The 17,143-nt window shown below is 42.4% G+C and overlaps 1 protein-coding gene across 4 annotated transcripts in view; it reads right to left on the reverse strand.

The window, feature by feature from the left end:
- The window catches only part of MAPKAP1 (MAPK associated protein 1), a 105,943-nt gene that overhangs the window by 17,375 nt on the left and 71,425 nt on the right, over positions 1-17,143 (reverse strand). For 3 of the 4 annotated variants that reach the window (XM_040531580.1, XM_040531581.1, XM_040531579.1), the window contains exons 8-9: positions 10,402-10,509; positions 1,818-1,958 (exon numbers count right to left, since the gene is read on the reverse strand). In XM_040531580.1, coding sequence (XP_040387514.1) covers positions 1,818-1,958; positions 10,402-10,509 — 249 coding nt within the window. The remainder of the gene's footprint in view (positions 1-1,817; positions 1,959-10,401; positions 10,510-17,143) is intronic. The other variant, XM_040531582.1, reaches the window with a different exon arrangement.

Consider the following 17,143-nt stretch of genomic DNA (forward strand, 5'->3'; position numbering starts at 1 on the left):
TTCAAATAAAATAAATACTTGCATGCGCTTAAACATTCTTCTGCGTTCAGCCTATGAAACTGGGACTCTTTTTCCCAAAACCACATGGATATTTTCAGTGCAACCATCAAACGGCCAGCCAGACAGCCAATACATTCCTGTGCTGCTACCAGACCATCAGTACTGTCAGTAAGGGGGCAAGGCGACGATTTCAAATTCTATAGAAAAAACGTCGCTTTGCCATGGCTGCTACATAGAACTGATGACACACAAAACTGCTCAGAGAAAAGTCTCTGTAACTGACCATCACTAAAACAACGCAGAATATCTCCAAAACCATAGTTACTGATGAGAAATTTAAAAAAAAAATATTTTTTTTTACATTTCAGATTGCACGGAGCAGTCTGTCACTTGCACAAGATTAACATGTTGACACTCTGCAGCACTACTGCAAATAGCACCTCAGTGTTTATTTTACCAGCATTGCTCCTTTAATATCTTAAAAACATTTGGGAGAAAAACCAACAATATACAATTATTTCAACTTTATTTAGAGGCTTTGATGCTGCCCATTTGCCCAAACTTTGAATACCTCACTGGGATTTCTTTGATTTTTAAACAATAATTAGAACAGAAAAATCCCATTGTCAGTGTACTGTCATCAAAAAAAATACATGTTTGCAGGATTTTATAAAAAGGGAATTTTTATGGTCCTTACACTACTGGACAGGGTCAGCTCCTTCACTACCAAACAAGTTAAGCCATTTGTTTCATTTAACAGCTATTCTCCCTTAACCATTTATCTTTAGTGATCTGTCATGACCTTTTCAGGCTCTCATTTCTGACAGATTCCAGATACAGTGAGTCAAACTTCACTGCAAGCAAACTATCACACCCAGATAGTTTACTCAAAAGCAGAAAACATGCCCAGTGCTGTCCTGCTTCAACACCAGCATATAAATCCTTCCTTAACAAGACAGTTCAAAATAAAACTAGAAAGCCTCTCATGTACAAATTTTAGAGACGTATACTTTTATATCTGCTTAAGAACGGAAGAATGAAGAGATTGTAAAGACAACAATACAGATAATGCTATAGCTTAAATTTAGCAATTCTACTGAATTATCAAGAATAAACGTATTTTGTAAACATTACAGCACTTAATATCTTACTGCCGAATCATTTCTTTATGGAAGGTATTTGCAGGAATGTCACAGGTCACCTACCAATGCATCATTAATCAAATTTTCACAATTTAAACACAAAGATAAAAAGCCATTCAATCATTTTAAAACAGTAATGGGGCTTTTATAATTCAAGATTCTGTCATCCCTTGGCCTTCAGGTTTTCAAAAGCATTCAGAAAGCTAATAAGGACAGTATAAAACCTTTAGAGAATGCTACTTGTACTTTGTTTCACCTCAAATTTCTACTTGGTCGTTAAAATTTTTCAGTCTCAGAAAAGAAAAAACATCATAATTCCTAATTTTGCATAGCCTTATTTAAAAATAACAAAACGGTTGGCAAGAAGCTTTCTATTAGGAATCGTAGTTTAAAAAAAAAAAAAGAGATGGGGTCATTAAGTAATGGCCTTCTTTCAGAAGAAACATGTGCTAGCTGATGGCAGATAATAAAAATACAGAAGTGTTTTCAACTAAAAGCAATTTTTTTAACTGCTGAAATGCTAGCAACATATTCAAGTGATGTGCTCCATGATAAAACAGACCAACATAATAATGACTGCTTTAAAAACGTCTGAGATGGACAGTTAGCTATTAGAGATGGCCAAAGGTTTGAACCACTCCATTTTCCTAAGCGCTTTAGTAGGGATTGATTTACCTAACTGAACATCAGTGGTGAATCGAAGCCTATGGATCATGCTGACTTTGAAGGACTTGTAATGGTGGCTACTGAGCATATCCTGAACTGTAGCTATATCGATCTGAGGGTCCTCCTCCGAGATCTCTTCTCCTCTTGAACCTGCAAAATACACCAACAATAATGAACAAGAGGTGTTAAATACGGCATACGATGCAGCTAGCGTACGGCTGTATGTGCGCACCTGCAGTAAGATTTACACCGTGAGGACTTGCTGATTTGTTTAGGAAAGAAGAAAATGCTCAGGGCCCATGTCTGTGGGAGGAGGAAGCTCTCATCCTCCATCCAAAGATAAAATCACTGATTTATTACAGACAATGCAGTACAAAATCATGTCCCATGTGAAAAGCAATGCAACACCCTGATGCCCGATTCTCATGGGGCACGAGACTCCCGCGGCACTGGCCCTGCCGTCCGGCACACTCGCTGTCCCCGGCCGCAGCAGGATTTTCAGACATGTTCAACACACACACTTTTACGATTTCCCTGTATTTCAGCACATCCCTTGATGGGGGTATAACACGGGCATCCCACCGCAGTGGCACTGCCCCTGCCACTTGTCTCAGGCCCGTGGTACGGATGCTGCACTTTATTTACTGATTAGTATTCTCATTACTACTGCAGGTACCGGCTTTATAAAAGGTAACATCTCATTAAGCCCAAATACCAATTACTGAAAAAATATAACACACTTTAAAGATTTTTTGCGTTTTATGATGTTGGATTAACACCAATTTAAACATTACTATAATGTGATATATAATTTTGCACAAAGTAATTTCTACGCCAGCTGCTAATAAAGCATCTCAGCTCTAAATGATCATTCCGATGCTGTTAGATAAAGTGGTATAAATATGTTTGAAAACTGATTTAGCTTCTTAGAGAAGATACTGAAGAATGACACGTTTTGTTTAATATCCCAGCTAATGTAGTCCTAAAAGCTGAATCAACTGCCAGTTCGGAGTACTAAATTTGCTGCAGGAGATTAATGAAAACTTTATATTTTGCTGAAATTTTAATAATGGGAAGATGAGATGATGGAATTTTAGTACAGGTCTTAAAGCTGCAGCACAGCAGGCTAAGAACTTGTTGAAGACAGGCAACCGGAGCAGCCTCAGTACCAATGCTTCCCGCACCGACCTTGCACTCTGGCGATGCACACTCCTGCCCCGCTGGGGGATCCCAGCTCACAGCTGAGCTATGGTGAGTTTCTGTATTTGGGCCCTGACAACAAGGGGACTGCTTGCTGGGAAAAGCAACAGCTCCCAGGGGAGGAAAACCCTGGCACTTGGCTCAAATCCCCGCCGTTGATTCAGAAGCAGGCTCCCTTTTAACAGGGCAATTTAGAGTTTCAGAACTACAAGCCATTTGCTTCAGCGAGGGAAGCTGTCAAGGTAGTGGCCATAAGCAGGACAAACGTAGGAGAGAGAAGAAAAAAAACCACCCAAGCAGCGAGCATTTTCCCAGCTTGCCGAGAGTGTTCCCTTTTCTATTTGCTAATTCAGTAACAAATGTCACTGCTTATGATAAATATCATTCATGTCTGCATTAAAGTAAGGTTAGCATTTGCTGCTAAATGAGTCAAAATACATGTTGAAAGCACACAGCAGAAGATTCACATTTCATAGACATTAGTCACATAAGCTTTCCATCCTGCCCACAGGAGAGCGGGTGAGATTGATGCATGTTCCTTACCGCCCGTAGCACAGCTCCTGAAACATGGATGGGAACGCATCTTAGGGGAAGGGGGGATACAGAAGGGTTAAGCGACAAATTGGGCTGGGCCATTCAACTTGAAAAAGTTCCAAAAATCAAATGAAACAGTCTACATGTGAATTTATGCAGAGCCATCTTAACATTGCAACCACTCTATGCTCTGGAATGACAAGATAAATTGTAATGGCTCCTTCAGAGACATTACAATGTATTTTGTCAAAGACCCCTGTGTTAATGTCTCTATACTATGGATTATCATAATGTATCATGTCAAACTCTCATGCTGCAGTACTTCAAAGATACACTGAGATATGTCAAACTTTTTGGTGCACTTAAAAGCAGCTTGAAACAGGGTGGCATGGCAGTGCCTGACAGCAAGGCAGGAAGATAGCACCGGCACAGGCTGCCTGCAGCTGAAAGCAAACCAGCCCCCGACGGGTGGGAGTGGAGGGGGGTCCCCGACAGGCCGAGGCGAGCGAGGTGCCAGCTCGGAGGAGGCAGCCTGCCCCGTCACTGCACCATGCCAGCCGCAGAGCAGCGCGACCAGGCTGTTACACCGCACAGCTCGTGGCCACCCTGCCTGGGCGCCTCCGCACCCCCGGGGGATTACAAACTGGAGACCTGGGGACAAGGTGACAGGGGACACCCAGAAGCTGTCACGAACCCAAATAGCGCAGCAGGGTCACAGCCCGCAGGGCTGTACGGGAGGAACCCTGGAGAGCCCCCTCACTCTGCTTCGCTCCCAGCCGAGTGCAGGCAGGTAATTAATGCTCCCCCTAACGAAACGCTGCGCGAGGAAAAGGAGAGGCCTCCTCTCCCGAGACATTTCCAATGCCGTGGTGCACTGCGCACTACCTGCCGTCATCTCCCAAAGCAAGCCCGTGTTTTAATGGGGGATATGGAGACTCACCCCTCCCTCAATGGACAGGATCTTATACTGCTGTTTTTCAAGTACAGTGCTATTACCAGAAGCTTTAGCACCAACAGATGCACTAAACTGGCTGCGATCAGAAATTCAGAAACAACGGAAAGAACATATTAACCTCATCCCCGCACCTCCTGTGAAATCATTCTTAAAACACTTGATAAAGATGAAGACACACAAGAAACCGCTGCCAGGTACCACTGCCTTTGTGTTCGCAGCTCCCTGCCTGCCTCAAACTGTCCCTAACCTCGCTGCCTGCATTTAGTCACTGTTGAAATGGTAGGCTACCTTACACAGCTTTTCTGAGGCTGTCTTCTCAGACTGCGTACACCCAAATTAAAAGTATTAGAAAGAAAATTAGCAGCCTGCCAGATCACATCCCGGGGAAAAAACTGTCACTGCAACTGAAAACGTGAACACCTTGGCAGTGTGTAAAATTGTAGGAGTATGAACTGCTGCAGCTGAAGCAAGCGAACAGTGGCCTTTTGCACTGGAAGCATTTCAGATCGTCTGCGTATCACATAACCTCTGCTGATTTTGTTTTATGAAGCTTTGTGAATGAATTCAGGTTTACAGAATTTCTACAGTTGCTGCTCTTGGGAGAGCAGCCAGGAACTCCACCATCAAAACAGATCATCTGTCTAAAGATGGCAAGACACTCAGACCCCTGAGGGTGCACTGGATAATAGCAGTAATATCAGTAACAACAGAGAGAAATGCCCTGCAGGGAAAAACCTGACTGCAGAGCTTGGCATATTGCTCTCACCCCGCAGCTCTGCGAGGATGTCTGCGAGACTGCTGGAATTCAGCAAGGAGAAAAGAGCCATCTCCACCAGCTGATTGGGGGAAAAATCATAAAAATATTTTCCACATGCAAGCAGCTGTGAATAAACCTGTCAAATATTTACAGGCCTGTCAGGGTATTTGTAATGGAGATCACACTGTGGCTTTTGAATGTAAAAGCTTCTGCTTGGGAAGACAATCAAGTAAAGTGGATGCTCCAGGACTGTTATTTAGCCCAAGAGCCAATCCAGCAATTCAGCTCTGAAGGCAGAGACCACTCTGTCCTGGGTGGGGCAGATTCCTATGCCAGAAACAAACTCCTTCACATAAGGGCTTGCGGAGGACACGGAGATTCACTTTGCAATGACCTCTGCATTTTTGCTAATAGTCTACCTAATCAAAGAAGATTTACTTCGTGAAAAAAAAAAAAAAAAGGCAAAAAAAGCTGAAGTTGTGTATGGGATAGACAAGGCTTGAGATAAGAACCTGCCTGAACTGCAAAGCCCAGCTGAGAGGCAGGCAGTCCCCTAAGCCCATCACAGGGGTTTAATTACTGGGGAAGCAGGGTAGAAACTCCATGAACAGAGAGCAGGGAAAGAGCAGCCTAGAGGAAGTGTGTGGTTCTGCCCCTGGTCCCCAAGCCAGGGACAGAGCAACACATGACAGCTAAACAAGAACGGTCATGATTTTTTCCAGCATCCTGACAGATCCACCCTGCCTGCAGAGCATGTGCCTGGAGCCAGAAGGGGGCTGAAGCTCTGGTGGGCACGGGAGCTGCCTGCAGGTCAGTGCAGCCGGTGCCTGCTGCCAGCCCACCCTGCACAGCCACCGAGGGTTCAGCACTACAATGGGCACTACCAGGACACCTTCCGAGACCAGCCTCCCACCGCCTTTCATCATTAAGAGCTGTATTCATACAGTTATTTGTACTCAGCAGCACCTGCCAGCCCCCTGGCGTGCTTGGGGCCGTACATGCACAGTGCAGGTTGACCCACGGTGCTGAATTCTAAGTGCAATGTAGGTAACGCTAAGTTAGGCCTGGTTCAGCTGAGCCTGTATTTTCAGACTCCGTCTCCTGGAGAGAACTGCAGACACTGCGTGGTTGATGTTACTCTCACAGAAACTGTTTTGAAATCCCTAAAAATGAAGTTACACTGTGATGACTTATGGTGCTTGACAGAGGAACATCCTATACAAGCGTAAGCATTCCGTGCAGCTGTGTGTCTATTTTGTTTATCCATATCAGCTCTCTCATCTCCATCCAGAGGAGGAAGGGGACTTCCCAGCCAGGGCTGGACTGTTCTCATCTCCGCTCAGTCTGCCTGTGTAGCACAGTCAAACAAAACGTCAAACCACAGACTTTAAGAAAGGATGAGTGGTGCTTTCTGCCTGCAGAAATTGAATAAAAAGCAAAAATGGTATCAAGCACTACATAATCCTACACTTTAAGATGGCCACTGTGGTGCTTTGGAAGTCACAGTCATGGAACTGATTTTGCAGTCTCCATTTGACTGTCATTCAGAAAATTCACATATTTTCCAGTCTGGAAACAGCAGACCTGTGTTTTTTTTTAAACCAGGTTGAATGTAGAGGTTGTATTTTTGTTCATATACTTGAATTACTGTGAAATACTGAGCTACATCTGTAACTTGGTCAGCCCTCCTAATAGAAACTCCTGATTTTCAAATGTTGAAAGAGATGAGCAGTAACAAAACAGCAGGGACCAGAAGCATGAGCCTGAACATAAAAAGTTAGAAAGCTGAAACAACGAGTCCTATCCAAAAGGGACACTTGTAAGCAGTAGGGGATATATAAAAATGACTTATTAGTAATATCACAATATAGAAATGCTGCATGTAGTATAGTTTCTTAAAATATTTAAGATCATATTCGAGAGCAAAAGAATTTTCTGTATTTTCTTGATAAAAAAACAAAATATAAAGTTAACTGCATTGCAGAAATGTCCCCTTATTACTTAATGTACTATATATTGCTTAATGAAAGTTCTTAATTGTTATACAATTAATTACATACACAGAGGCCCCAATTACATTTTCCAATAAGACATTGGCTTTGGTACAGGTCTAAAGGCACTAAACCAATTTTAATATATTAAGAACAATTTCCCTTGAATATTAATTACTATCTAATGATAAAATCAGAAAGAGGAACTTTCCAGAAGTAAGATGGCAAGTACAAAACTAAATTAGCCATGAATACTTTGTTACTACGCATAAAAGCATTTCACATTACAAAGTGCAAGCTTTTAGTTTAAAGATAAATCTTAGTGCAAGTTAAATAGTTCTAAATGTTGGAAGCAGTTTATTAGTTTGAATGCTATTAGTAAAAGTTGGATAGGTAGAAGATTTCTCTGTGTATATTTTTAATAATGGAAAGTTTTCTGTTTCATTTAGTACATGGAAATATAAACTTTCTGTTTGCCCAAGGGAAGATGGCAGCTATTTTACTAGCATATGTTTGGCATCATATATATGTGTGCATATACATATATATATATATTATATTAATGAATGATATGAGACTATGAAGAGTGCATTCTAAAAAATAGTTATTATAACAGTTTTTTCCTAAGTGGCATATTTAAGCTAAAATAATTTAAATAAAAACAAAATGCACAAAATATTTCATTTTGATGTTACAATTTTCAAGTTATTTCATTTATAGCACAACACTGTTATTATTTCCATTTAATGCCATGTCAAAAGATAGCTCCTTAAGCACTACAAAATCCAATTTTTCAGTTTGTGTAGGGGAAACTAGGCTGTGTACAATGCATGAATTTATGACTGACCTTACATACTGTATTGTCCTTGAATATGTACGTGTGTAGAGAGTTCACTGCATGGGTGTTTCCTATATATCCTGACAGCAGGGACAATGGAAGATGACTTTAAATTCACACATTTTTGGGGGGAGAAACTACAAGCAGAAGACTTCTCTTGCATTCTTTATTGGAGTTTGGTGTCAGTTCAGAGAACGCTCAGTTACAGCACGACAGAGAAGACGGAGTATGTGCAAACATTTATTATTTTGCCTAGAGTACTGTCAGCACCAAGCAAACCAAAATAGTGACTTGCTTTTGAACTGTTTGAAATGTCTGTTTTGGTTTCACTTTCAAACACACACAAAACCCACGCACGGGACAAAAAGCCACTCACTACCTGCACGATGACGCTGCAGCAGCCTGATGAGAAGGCAGCACAGGGAGGCTGTCGGGGCTCGGTCCCAGGCATGCCCAGCTAGTGGTAATCCCTGTCCCAGCAGGGGCTCCAGGCCACACTCTTGGAAGAGCTCTGATGGTTTGCAGGCCAGGACAGCTCACGAATTCACAGTGCTTTTGACTCTACAGCCTCAGGGATCTATCTCGCACCCTTCCTAAACTGTCTTCTGCACAGAAGCTTGTGTTCATGTGTGTGCTGCCTAGCCTAGAAGGGACGTGGCTGCTGCACAAGGGCTTCGGCAAAAGGTGAGTGTTCCCTCAACGTTCTGACTGATGTTTACTTTGAGACCAGGCCTCCGAGGCTCTCCTGCACCTGCCAGGGCTACGGATTTGGGACTGATGCAGAGCAGAATGAATGCCTGCTGCTAAACTACTTACAAACTTCCAACAGATTTATGATCAAAGTAATGATGCAACATGAACCTAGTAACCCATGAGAAGTAAAAGCATCAGTAACAATACCTGCAAACCACAGCAGGGATTCTTCCACAGATTATGAAAATAGGTTAAAATGCAGTGTATGATACCTACTTTTAATTACGGAGCCTGCACACAAAAATTCTATTTTTGATCAAAATATGCAAAAACCTATGAAAATATTGGAAGTACACATCTTTTCACAGACTAAAAATCAATACAAAAACAATAGCTGGGATGCCAATGTCAGGGAATTCTGGCCTTTGGAAGAGTGTGACTGGATTAGTGAGGTTAAAATTGCTCCATTTCTTCATGCACAGCACAAACCTCTTCTACTTTTCACATCATTCTCTCCTGCAGTTTCTTAGAACCACTCTATGAAGAAATGAAGCAGGAGTGCCAAGAATATTTTGGGAGCAAGTTCAATACTTCCCAGAATGGCAGCCAAAACTATGAGTGCTTAATCTCAGCTCCAGCACTGACGTACCACCACAGAGCTCATTGCAGCTGTCTCAATTTTGCTATACCTTACACAAGAACAGAGTCTATTGCTTGCCACTGGAGTTAGGAGTTACTTTGGTGATGCTCTGCTGTCTTTCCAGAATAAAATATGAAATGCTATATCAGAAAAGCATAAATGAAAGGGTCTAATCTTTGCAAGAAAGAAAAAAAAAGTATGCTTCTTGAAACAGACTCTTACTATGACTGTTTGCAGCAAATACTCCAGGCATGGTCTTGACTGAGACCATAAATGCTATCAGTTTCCTCATTAGTACTATCAAAATTTTGACAGCTAATGCACAATGAAAAAGACCAAAAGAGTATGACTGCTGGAAAGAATGATGGATGGAGCAAAATGAAATGGAGGACAAACCCAAATCTATGTTAAATGTCCGTTTTGTAAGTTTCACATTATTTCTTGCAAAGTAACAAATCAGAAAATAATGTTAGGACCATTAAGATAGTAACAGTAAAAATGTTTCAGAGTAGCTGGAGAGATGACTATTTGTCTACCTTTTTAAAAATCATCATACTACTCTAGTTATAGCTTCATGGTTAATTTCTTTAAATTCAATTAAAAAAATATATCAGCGCCTCCTACAGCAGTATTGACATGGCAAAATATACTGCAGACCAATCGCTTTATTCACTAAATAGTGTCTGCAACAGAAAAAACTTCGTATTTCCAGTGTTTTTCAGGCTTGGTCATAACTTTACAGAGCAGAGTTTAACAGAAAAAAGATTAATCATAAAGTGATAAACAGGATGCAGACTATTTACTAAAAGGTATGAAAAATCCATCATTTCCCTCTGGAATATTCTTTTGGCACAACAGAGAAATGCCTCAGGAAAGAGTCTCATCAAAACTTACTTGCCCAGACAGTACAGCTTGTATTCCAAAATACATAACTTATGTGAGTTTAAGCAATTTACAAGAGCAAAAGTGAAAAGGGCAAACGTACTGTTCTCTCGGACAAGGCAGAATTCCAAAGTGCTCTGGCTCTCCAAGGTACAGTCTAAATCTACTGGGACATTAGGTTCACTCTGCTTCTCCAGCCGATACTGAGGACCTGAAACATAAAGTAACTTGTAAAATCATCTGTTTTCTAACAAAGTGATGGCTTATCACGTTCAACTAATATGAGATTACTTACAGCCTAGAAGTAAGGCAGGTAGGTGCTTATGTTTTAAAGTTCTTATCCAAAGGGAAGAGCCCTATCATGAAAAGGTGGAGGATGGTGTGCGAGAAAACAAAATATTCCAGACATCTACAGCACTCCAGCAATGCTACCCACCATGTTTCTAAGCAAATTCCAACCAACATTTCTGTATTATTCCTATGCTAAATAGCATGGATTGTTAATTAATAATCCTGTATTAAATACCCTGCCCATGCTGCAAGACAGGGGCATTGCCTGTTGTAAGAAATTCCTACCCAGATCTTGGTGTGTACCTATGCTGCATTATTTGGGCATTTTTCCTTATGCGAAAAGCATGATGTGTTGCTGCCCTCTGCTCTGCCCTCTCTGTAGCTCTATGTACAGAAAACATGTTCATTTTCAGGAGCAAAAACATTGCTCCTCATGCTGGAGAAAAGGAATCCATTTCTTTGCCACAGGGTGGGAGAGGACCCCAGCAAACCCCCTTGGTCTTAGGCACCGTGAAAAACAACAGTCTGCCTACTAGGCTGAACAGATCCCTGAAAAACTTCAAGTGATACAGAGCACCTTAACAGCAAAATATCTGACATGTATATGTCCAGATATAACATATATGGACATGTATGTCTTAATATAACAAAATAACTGGAATAATGAAATAATGAAATCTATTCCCTCCTTATTAGTATCTCAAGTATTTCTGAATGCTTTCCTGACTTTGAATTATGATAGTATATGATGAAATATTTAAAACATATAATAAAATCAAGCATTTTATCCTCCATTGGCATGCCTAAGAAATGGAATCTGTTAGACAATTAATTTTGAATTTACTACAGCAGACTTCCAATTACAGCTTCCCATTCTGTACCCCCAGAAGCCATGTGAAGTGTCCACTGCGCTGCCCAAGCATGTTCTGCTCCTGAAGCAGTGTCATTTCTCTGTAAAATAGACCTCCCTTGTTGCCTGTGACTTTTGGAGCAGATGTGGAGACGGGCTCTTTGCAGGCCTGGAGGAAGGCGCAGCTTCTCCCTCCGTGCACAGTGCGACCAGCACCTGCACGGGCAGCTGGCTGAAGCATTTACAGAACGCACTGCACCTCAAGAAACAGCAGACACAGCTCACAGAGGCACAAATTGCTTATATACTGCATATACCGCACCATCGCTTATCTTCTCACAGCTACTGGAAATGTGACTCAGAATTTGAAATGAAGAACAGAGGCTTGGCTTGTGGGGAGAAGCAAAATGTACTGAATTGAAACAATCATCAAAGTAGTAAGCCAATTTGTATTTAAAAACTGGTATAGGTTTAGAAACTTGTGAGGATAACAGAATCAATGACAGCAAAACCTGCTTGCTTTGTCCGTTTGTTAAATACAGCTTCCCAAATTCCTAAACACCCAAATGTTGAACGATACCCAGAAATGCCAAAGCCAGCAGAACTGCTGTTTCTGATCTGAACTGCTGTGTTGCTGGCACCTGTGACCGAACCCACCGCTCCAGCTGCTGCTACCACAGATGAACCGCCGGCTCTCGACAGGGCCTTCAGGCCGTGACCAGCAGGGCTGGGGATCTGCTCGTGTCAGCAACACACGGTGGGCCCCTGCTCCCTGCCTCATCACGGCAACTCTCCTGATCCCGCGTTTCCCAAGCTCTTGTTATTCCACTTCTATTTCCCCATCCCAAAAACATATACAATATGTTAATAAAATGAAGAAGCGGAATTGCCCCCCTTGGAAACACTGGTGTCTGCACAGGTCACACCTGAGACCTGTCTGGTGAGACAACCACATTGCTGCCCTAAAACGCACTCCTAGCTATTACACTATCGCCTACCCCACTGAACCATTTCTATTTATACAACATCGTTTCATTTGCTTGGCAAATTGTTCTTCATCTGATAAATTGTTTTGCACAGTTTGTGTCAAGATTGTATTAACTGTCAGTTAGTACAGTAACAGAATTACAGGCCAAAACCACGAAATACCATGAAATTCACAGAAAAGTATAAATGGACTTCTAGGCAGTACCTACTCTTAAAAAACGTATCTTAAATGTCTGTACACATTCACACGACCTGCACCTCACAACAGCTGAAAAACATTAGGCTGGTTCTGCAAGGGAGTTTTACTACCGGACTTCTCTCACAAGTTCAATTGATGTAATTGTAGCAGAAATATTACGTGATTTAATGGTCTCCTAAAAGAACACTGCTCTGGGAATTCCAACAGAATTTCAGGTTATAATGCCAAAGCTGGATTTTACGGGTTTCTGTAACCTGATGCAAATGCTCTGCAGGGCTGTAGGAGAAGCCTTGGAAAGCATGGCAGAGGGCGGCAGCAGCAGGACACCCCGCTGGGCCACGAGCTCCTCGTGTGTCGAGCACCAGGCCGGGGCTGCAGCCAGCCGCTGCTGCTACGCTCCACAACAAACCGGGAACAGGTACGTCAGCGTGGAGTTTACCAGGGCAGAACACCCAGAAGACAAAGCTAATGAATGTGAACTCCTGTTCTAGTCTTGTGATTTTGTCACCAATACTTGGAGAGAGAAAAACTGTTGCTGCGTTAAAGCAAGCAGGGCATGGAAAAATAAACATGCAGTTTATATAGAGAGGTAGGAAAGAACCACGACAGCTGTTTGAAACAAGCCACAATACGGTGAAAGAAAAGTGACTATCCTCTCAAGCAAAGTCTTTGGTCAAAAGCTCACAGAGACTTGCTCAGGGCCCCAGCGGCAACCAGGCCGCAGGGCGGGCGCAGAGCAGCCTGGGCCCCTCAGCCCTCTGCAGGGCCACGCCGCCGGCACCCTGCACAGGGGAGCACACGCTAACCCCATGCTGCAGATACTACTGGCAACAGCGGTTTCCCTCATCTAGGCTTATTTTAATGTACCGGCAGAACAGCAGCTGCTGAGAAGCAGGGTGTCCCCACCGCCGCACACCCCCTCCCCCGAAAGCCCTGTTCAGCCACCCACACCATTTGTGGCTGGTTTCTGCTTGCAGATACCTATTGTGCTTTATTATTTCAAGATACCCCTTACAACAGAGGAAGGCTTATCAGGAATTAAAACGAGACAACAAAACAAACTCCAATAACTCATCCATAGCATTATTTTCCTATGGAACACCACAAATGTGTCCCAGGAAGAATCACGGAGCATAATCAAATTAAGCGGCTCTCTTACAAAAGGCGAATGGCCATCCGCATAACAACAAACCAATTCTGTTGCCATTTAAGCAGCAAAGCCTTCAGAATGGGGTTTTGAAAGCATGACCCATCAGTTCTAATTTTTAAAACTTATCCTTTCAGTCAAGACTAGAAAAAGGCCCATTCCAACTTTTATCTTCACTACAAAGTGCTGTTATCTTGGGCTGATGTCAGGAGCTCTATCTCTCTTTCTGCTGACAAGCAGAGACGAGAGAGATAAGATTGGGAACGAATCTCACTTCTCTGAGTAAATAAATAATCAATACTCATCTAAATGTAAATGAGAAAGTATCCCCCTCTGATAACAGGGCTCTTATCAAACAGCCAATTTTCTACAGACATTTGGCCTCAACCAAATCACCATCATTCAGCCCCAGCCTAATGGCTAAAAATCGTAACTAAATTGAACCGATCACCAGAGATCAACTAAGTTCAGCCATGGCTACTACAGGTTCAAATGTTTGGAATGCAATTTTTCCCCCATTAACTTTCAATAGCAATGAAGAATACCACGGTCAGGGGTTGAATCTGCACAATAAACAAATACTAACACTTAAAAAGAGAAGGAGGCTTTAAGGAAAACCCTGAACAAAAGCCATCCCCATCTGCAAACAAGTTAGCAGGATAAAATAACAATTATAGAAAGACTTACCTCAATATTTAACGTTTGTGGAGGTCAAACCTAACCTTAACTAACCAGATCAGTATAAACAAAAACCTCAAATGGTTTTAAAACAGAACCTGTATTTTTACAGTGTTAGTGTCTGCAACAAAACACGCTATGTCCTGCTCTGCCTTTATCTTTACCTTGCTCTCATGAGCTCCTGAATCCTCACAGTCCCAGCTCCAGCTATACTCTTTTGTCAACCATTTTCACGCCCTTTGTCATCCATGCATTTGTTCAAAACATTTTTGAATTTCTGATTTCCATAACATCGACTCCCATAATTTATTGCACTGTGTGAGAAAAAGAATTCCCTTTTGTCTCAAAACATCACTGCCTACCCACTGCTTTTGGTGCCATGTAGTTCTTGTTTTACGAACAGCAGTGATAAAACCCTCCCAATTTACCATCTGTACCACATGCACTTCATAGACTCGACTCCTCTTGTACCCAGTCATGTCTTTTCCAAACTAGAAAAGCTCTTCTCTGCTTAGCATCTACTCCTCATTTCATGTCTGATCCATTTCTGCACTCATCTATTTCTGTATCTCTTTAGCTCTGTTTTATCCTTTTTGAGATAAAATATAATAATTAAGATGTGGGCACATCATGATTTATGCACTGGCATAATAATGCTTTCTGTTTTGTTCCCTACTCCTTTCCTAATTTCTAATGTTCAATTTGTCTTTCTGACTGCTCCTAAGCACTGAGCTGGAGTGTTCGGAGAACTATCCATGCCGACTCCAAGATACTTTTCTTGACTGATGGAAGGTAATTAGAGCCCATCATTGTATACGTATAGTTACGGTTGCTTTTCACCATGTATATTATTTTGCACTCATTGACACTGAATTCCCTCTCTCATTTTATTGTCCTGTCACTCAGCATTGTGAGATACCTCTGCAGCACTTCACAGACAGCTTTTATTTGCACTATTCTTGCTTCTTTTGTATCAACAGCACATTTTGTCACATCAGCATTCACATCCTTTTCCATGCTGCACATTAACTGAACAATGCAGGTTCCACCAGTTCCACTGGAACTCCACCAGTAACCTAGTTACTAATAACGGAGAGCCATTATTCCTATTCTTTGTTTCCTGTCTTTTAATCAATTATTAATCCATGTGAGGATCCTCCTTCTCATCCTGTGACAGCTTAATTGCTTTATGAGCCTTTGTCAAATCTTTTTGGAAATCTAAGCATACTATATAAAACACATCAGCCTCATTCAGATGGTCTCTGGCTTCCTCAACGGCTGCTCACGTTTGCGAGGCACAACCTCCTCTACAAAGGCTGTGCCGATTTTTTCCTCAGAGTACTGCATATGTCCATATGTTATCTTTTAATTCTGTTTTTTGCTAAAATTTTAGTGAGCTTAGTAAGGAAGCCAAGGTATGCTGGTCTCTCGTACTCTTCCAAAGAACAGGAGATGTATTTGCTGCCATCCACACCCCTGAGAGAAAGGCCGGCAGGAGGACCACACCGCACGTCACATTTAACAGTGCAGCATTTCTATATCCCAGCTCTCCTAGAACTCAGTGACTGCTGTCCGGTCACGGTGATCTGTTACCATTGCGGAGTCGTTTTAAAACTTACTCTATAGGCAGAGCTCCTCAGACACCTCTGTACAGAAAAGCTCTGGAATTAGGACACTGCAGCCTCCAGAACACGAAGCTGCCGCGGGAGCAGCTGGGAGGGGAGCAGGCTGCTGGGCTTCAGCAGAGGTAGCAAAACTTGTCTGGTTTTACAGCAGACGAAGACTGTCCCCAGTGAGTCAGCCAACACTGTGCCAGGAGCTGTGAGGCTGCCTGAACATCTGTGGTGTGAAGGATGCTAGTTTTTGGCCCGTAACCCAAAACAATCCTAGAAGTTTACGCAGTGATGCTGGAGGATCTCCACGTCCCTGAGACCAGCACCAGGCGCACCAAGAGGGGTCAGGCTGCACTGACGCTCAGCGCCACGCACTCGCAGCACACGAAGCAGCTCTCCCTTCTCCTGCACACACGCAGCCTTCCCAAACCCTGCTTTGCCTCTCTCCCGCACAGAGCAGCGTCCTACCACCAGGAAGGGTGGCAGGCACCTGGCACTGACCTGTGCCGGCGCAGGACCGCAAACGTCCCTGCAGCAGTGCCAGGCATGCACTATCTCACGTGTGCAGTTGCAGTTCCAAAATAGCACACAAGAAATGCGAAATTTAAGGACAGTTTGGCAGTCATCGCCTAATGGTCATGGCAGCAGAGGCCAGGCAGACAGTAAGTAAGCAAAAATGAATGTGAGAGAGGTAAGACAGGAAAGTAGTCAAAATAAAACATCTGATAAACATTTAATGTTGATGTCTGTGGTACTTCCCTATTTTAAGTTTCTTCTTTCACAAGGATACATGATTTACTGCTTTACTGCTCCAATCCCAGGTTTTGAAAGGGTGATTTCTTTTTAGTTTAAAGTATGTTTGTATTTATTTTTTGTTACCACTTTCTTATTATTGCTGGAAATATGCTACAGCTATTACAAGGTTATAAAAAAGAGGAAGTTTATGTATTTCTATCATTTCAAATAGTCCGTCAAAAAATATCAATTTTGCTAAATGTAAGACTGCTGGATTCCAGCTTTCGCTCTGCCAGCCCATGGGTGGCACAGGGAAGAAGTAAAACAGCTCAATCTGGACACTCA

The sequence above is a fragment of the Cygnus olor genome, chromosome 19, assembly GCF_009769625.2.
Source record: "Cygnus olor isolate bCygOlo1 chromosome 19, bCygOlo1.pri.v2, whole genome shotgun sequence".
Lineage (NCBI taxonomy): Eukaryota > Metazoa > Chordata > Aves > Anseriformes > Anatidae > Cygnus > Cygnus olor.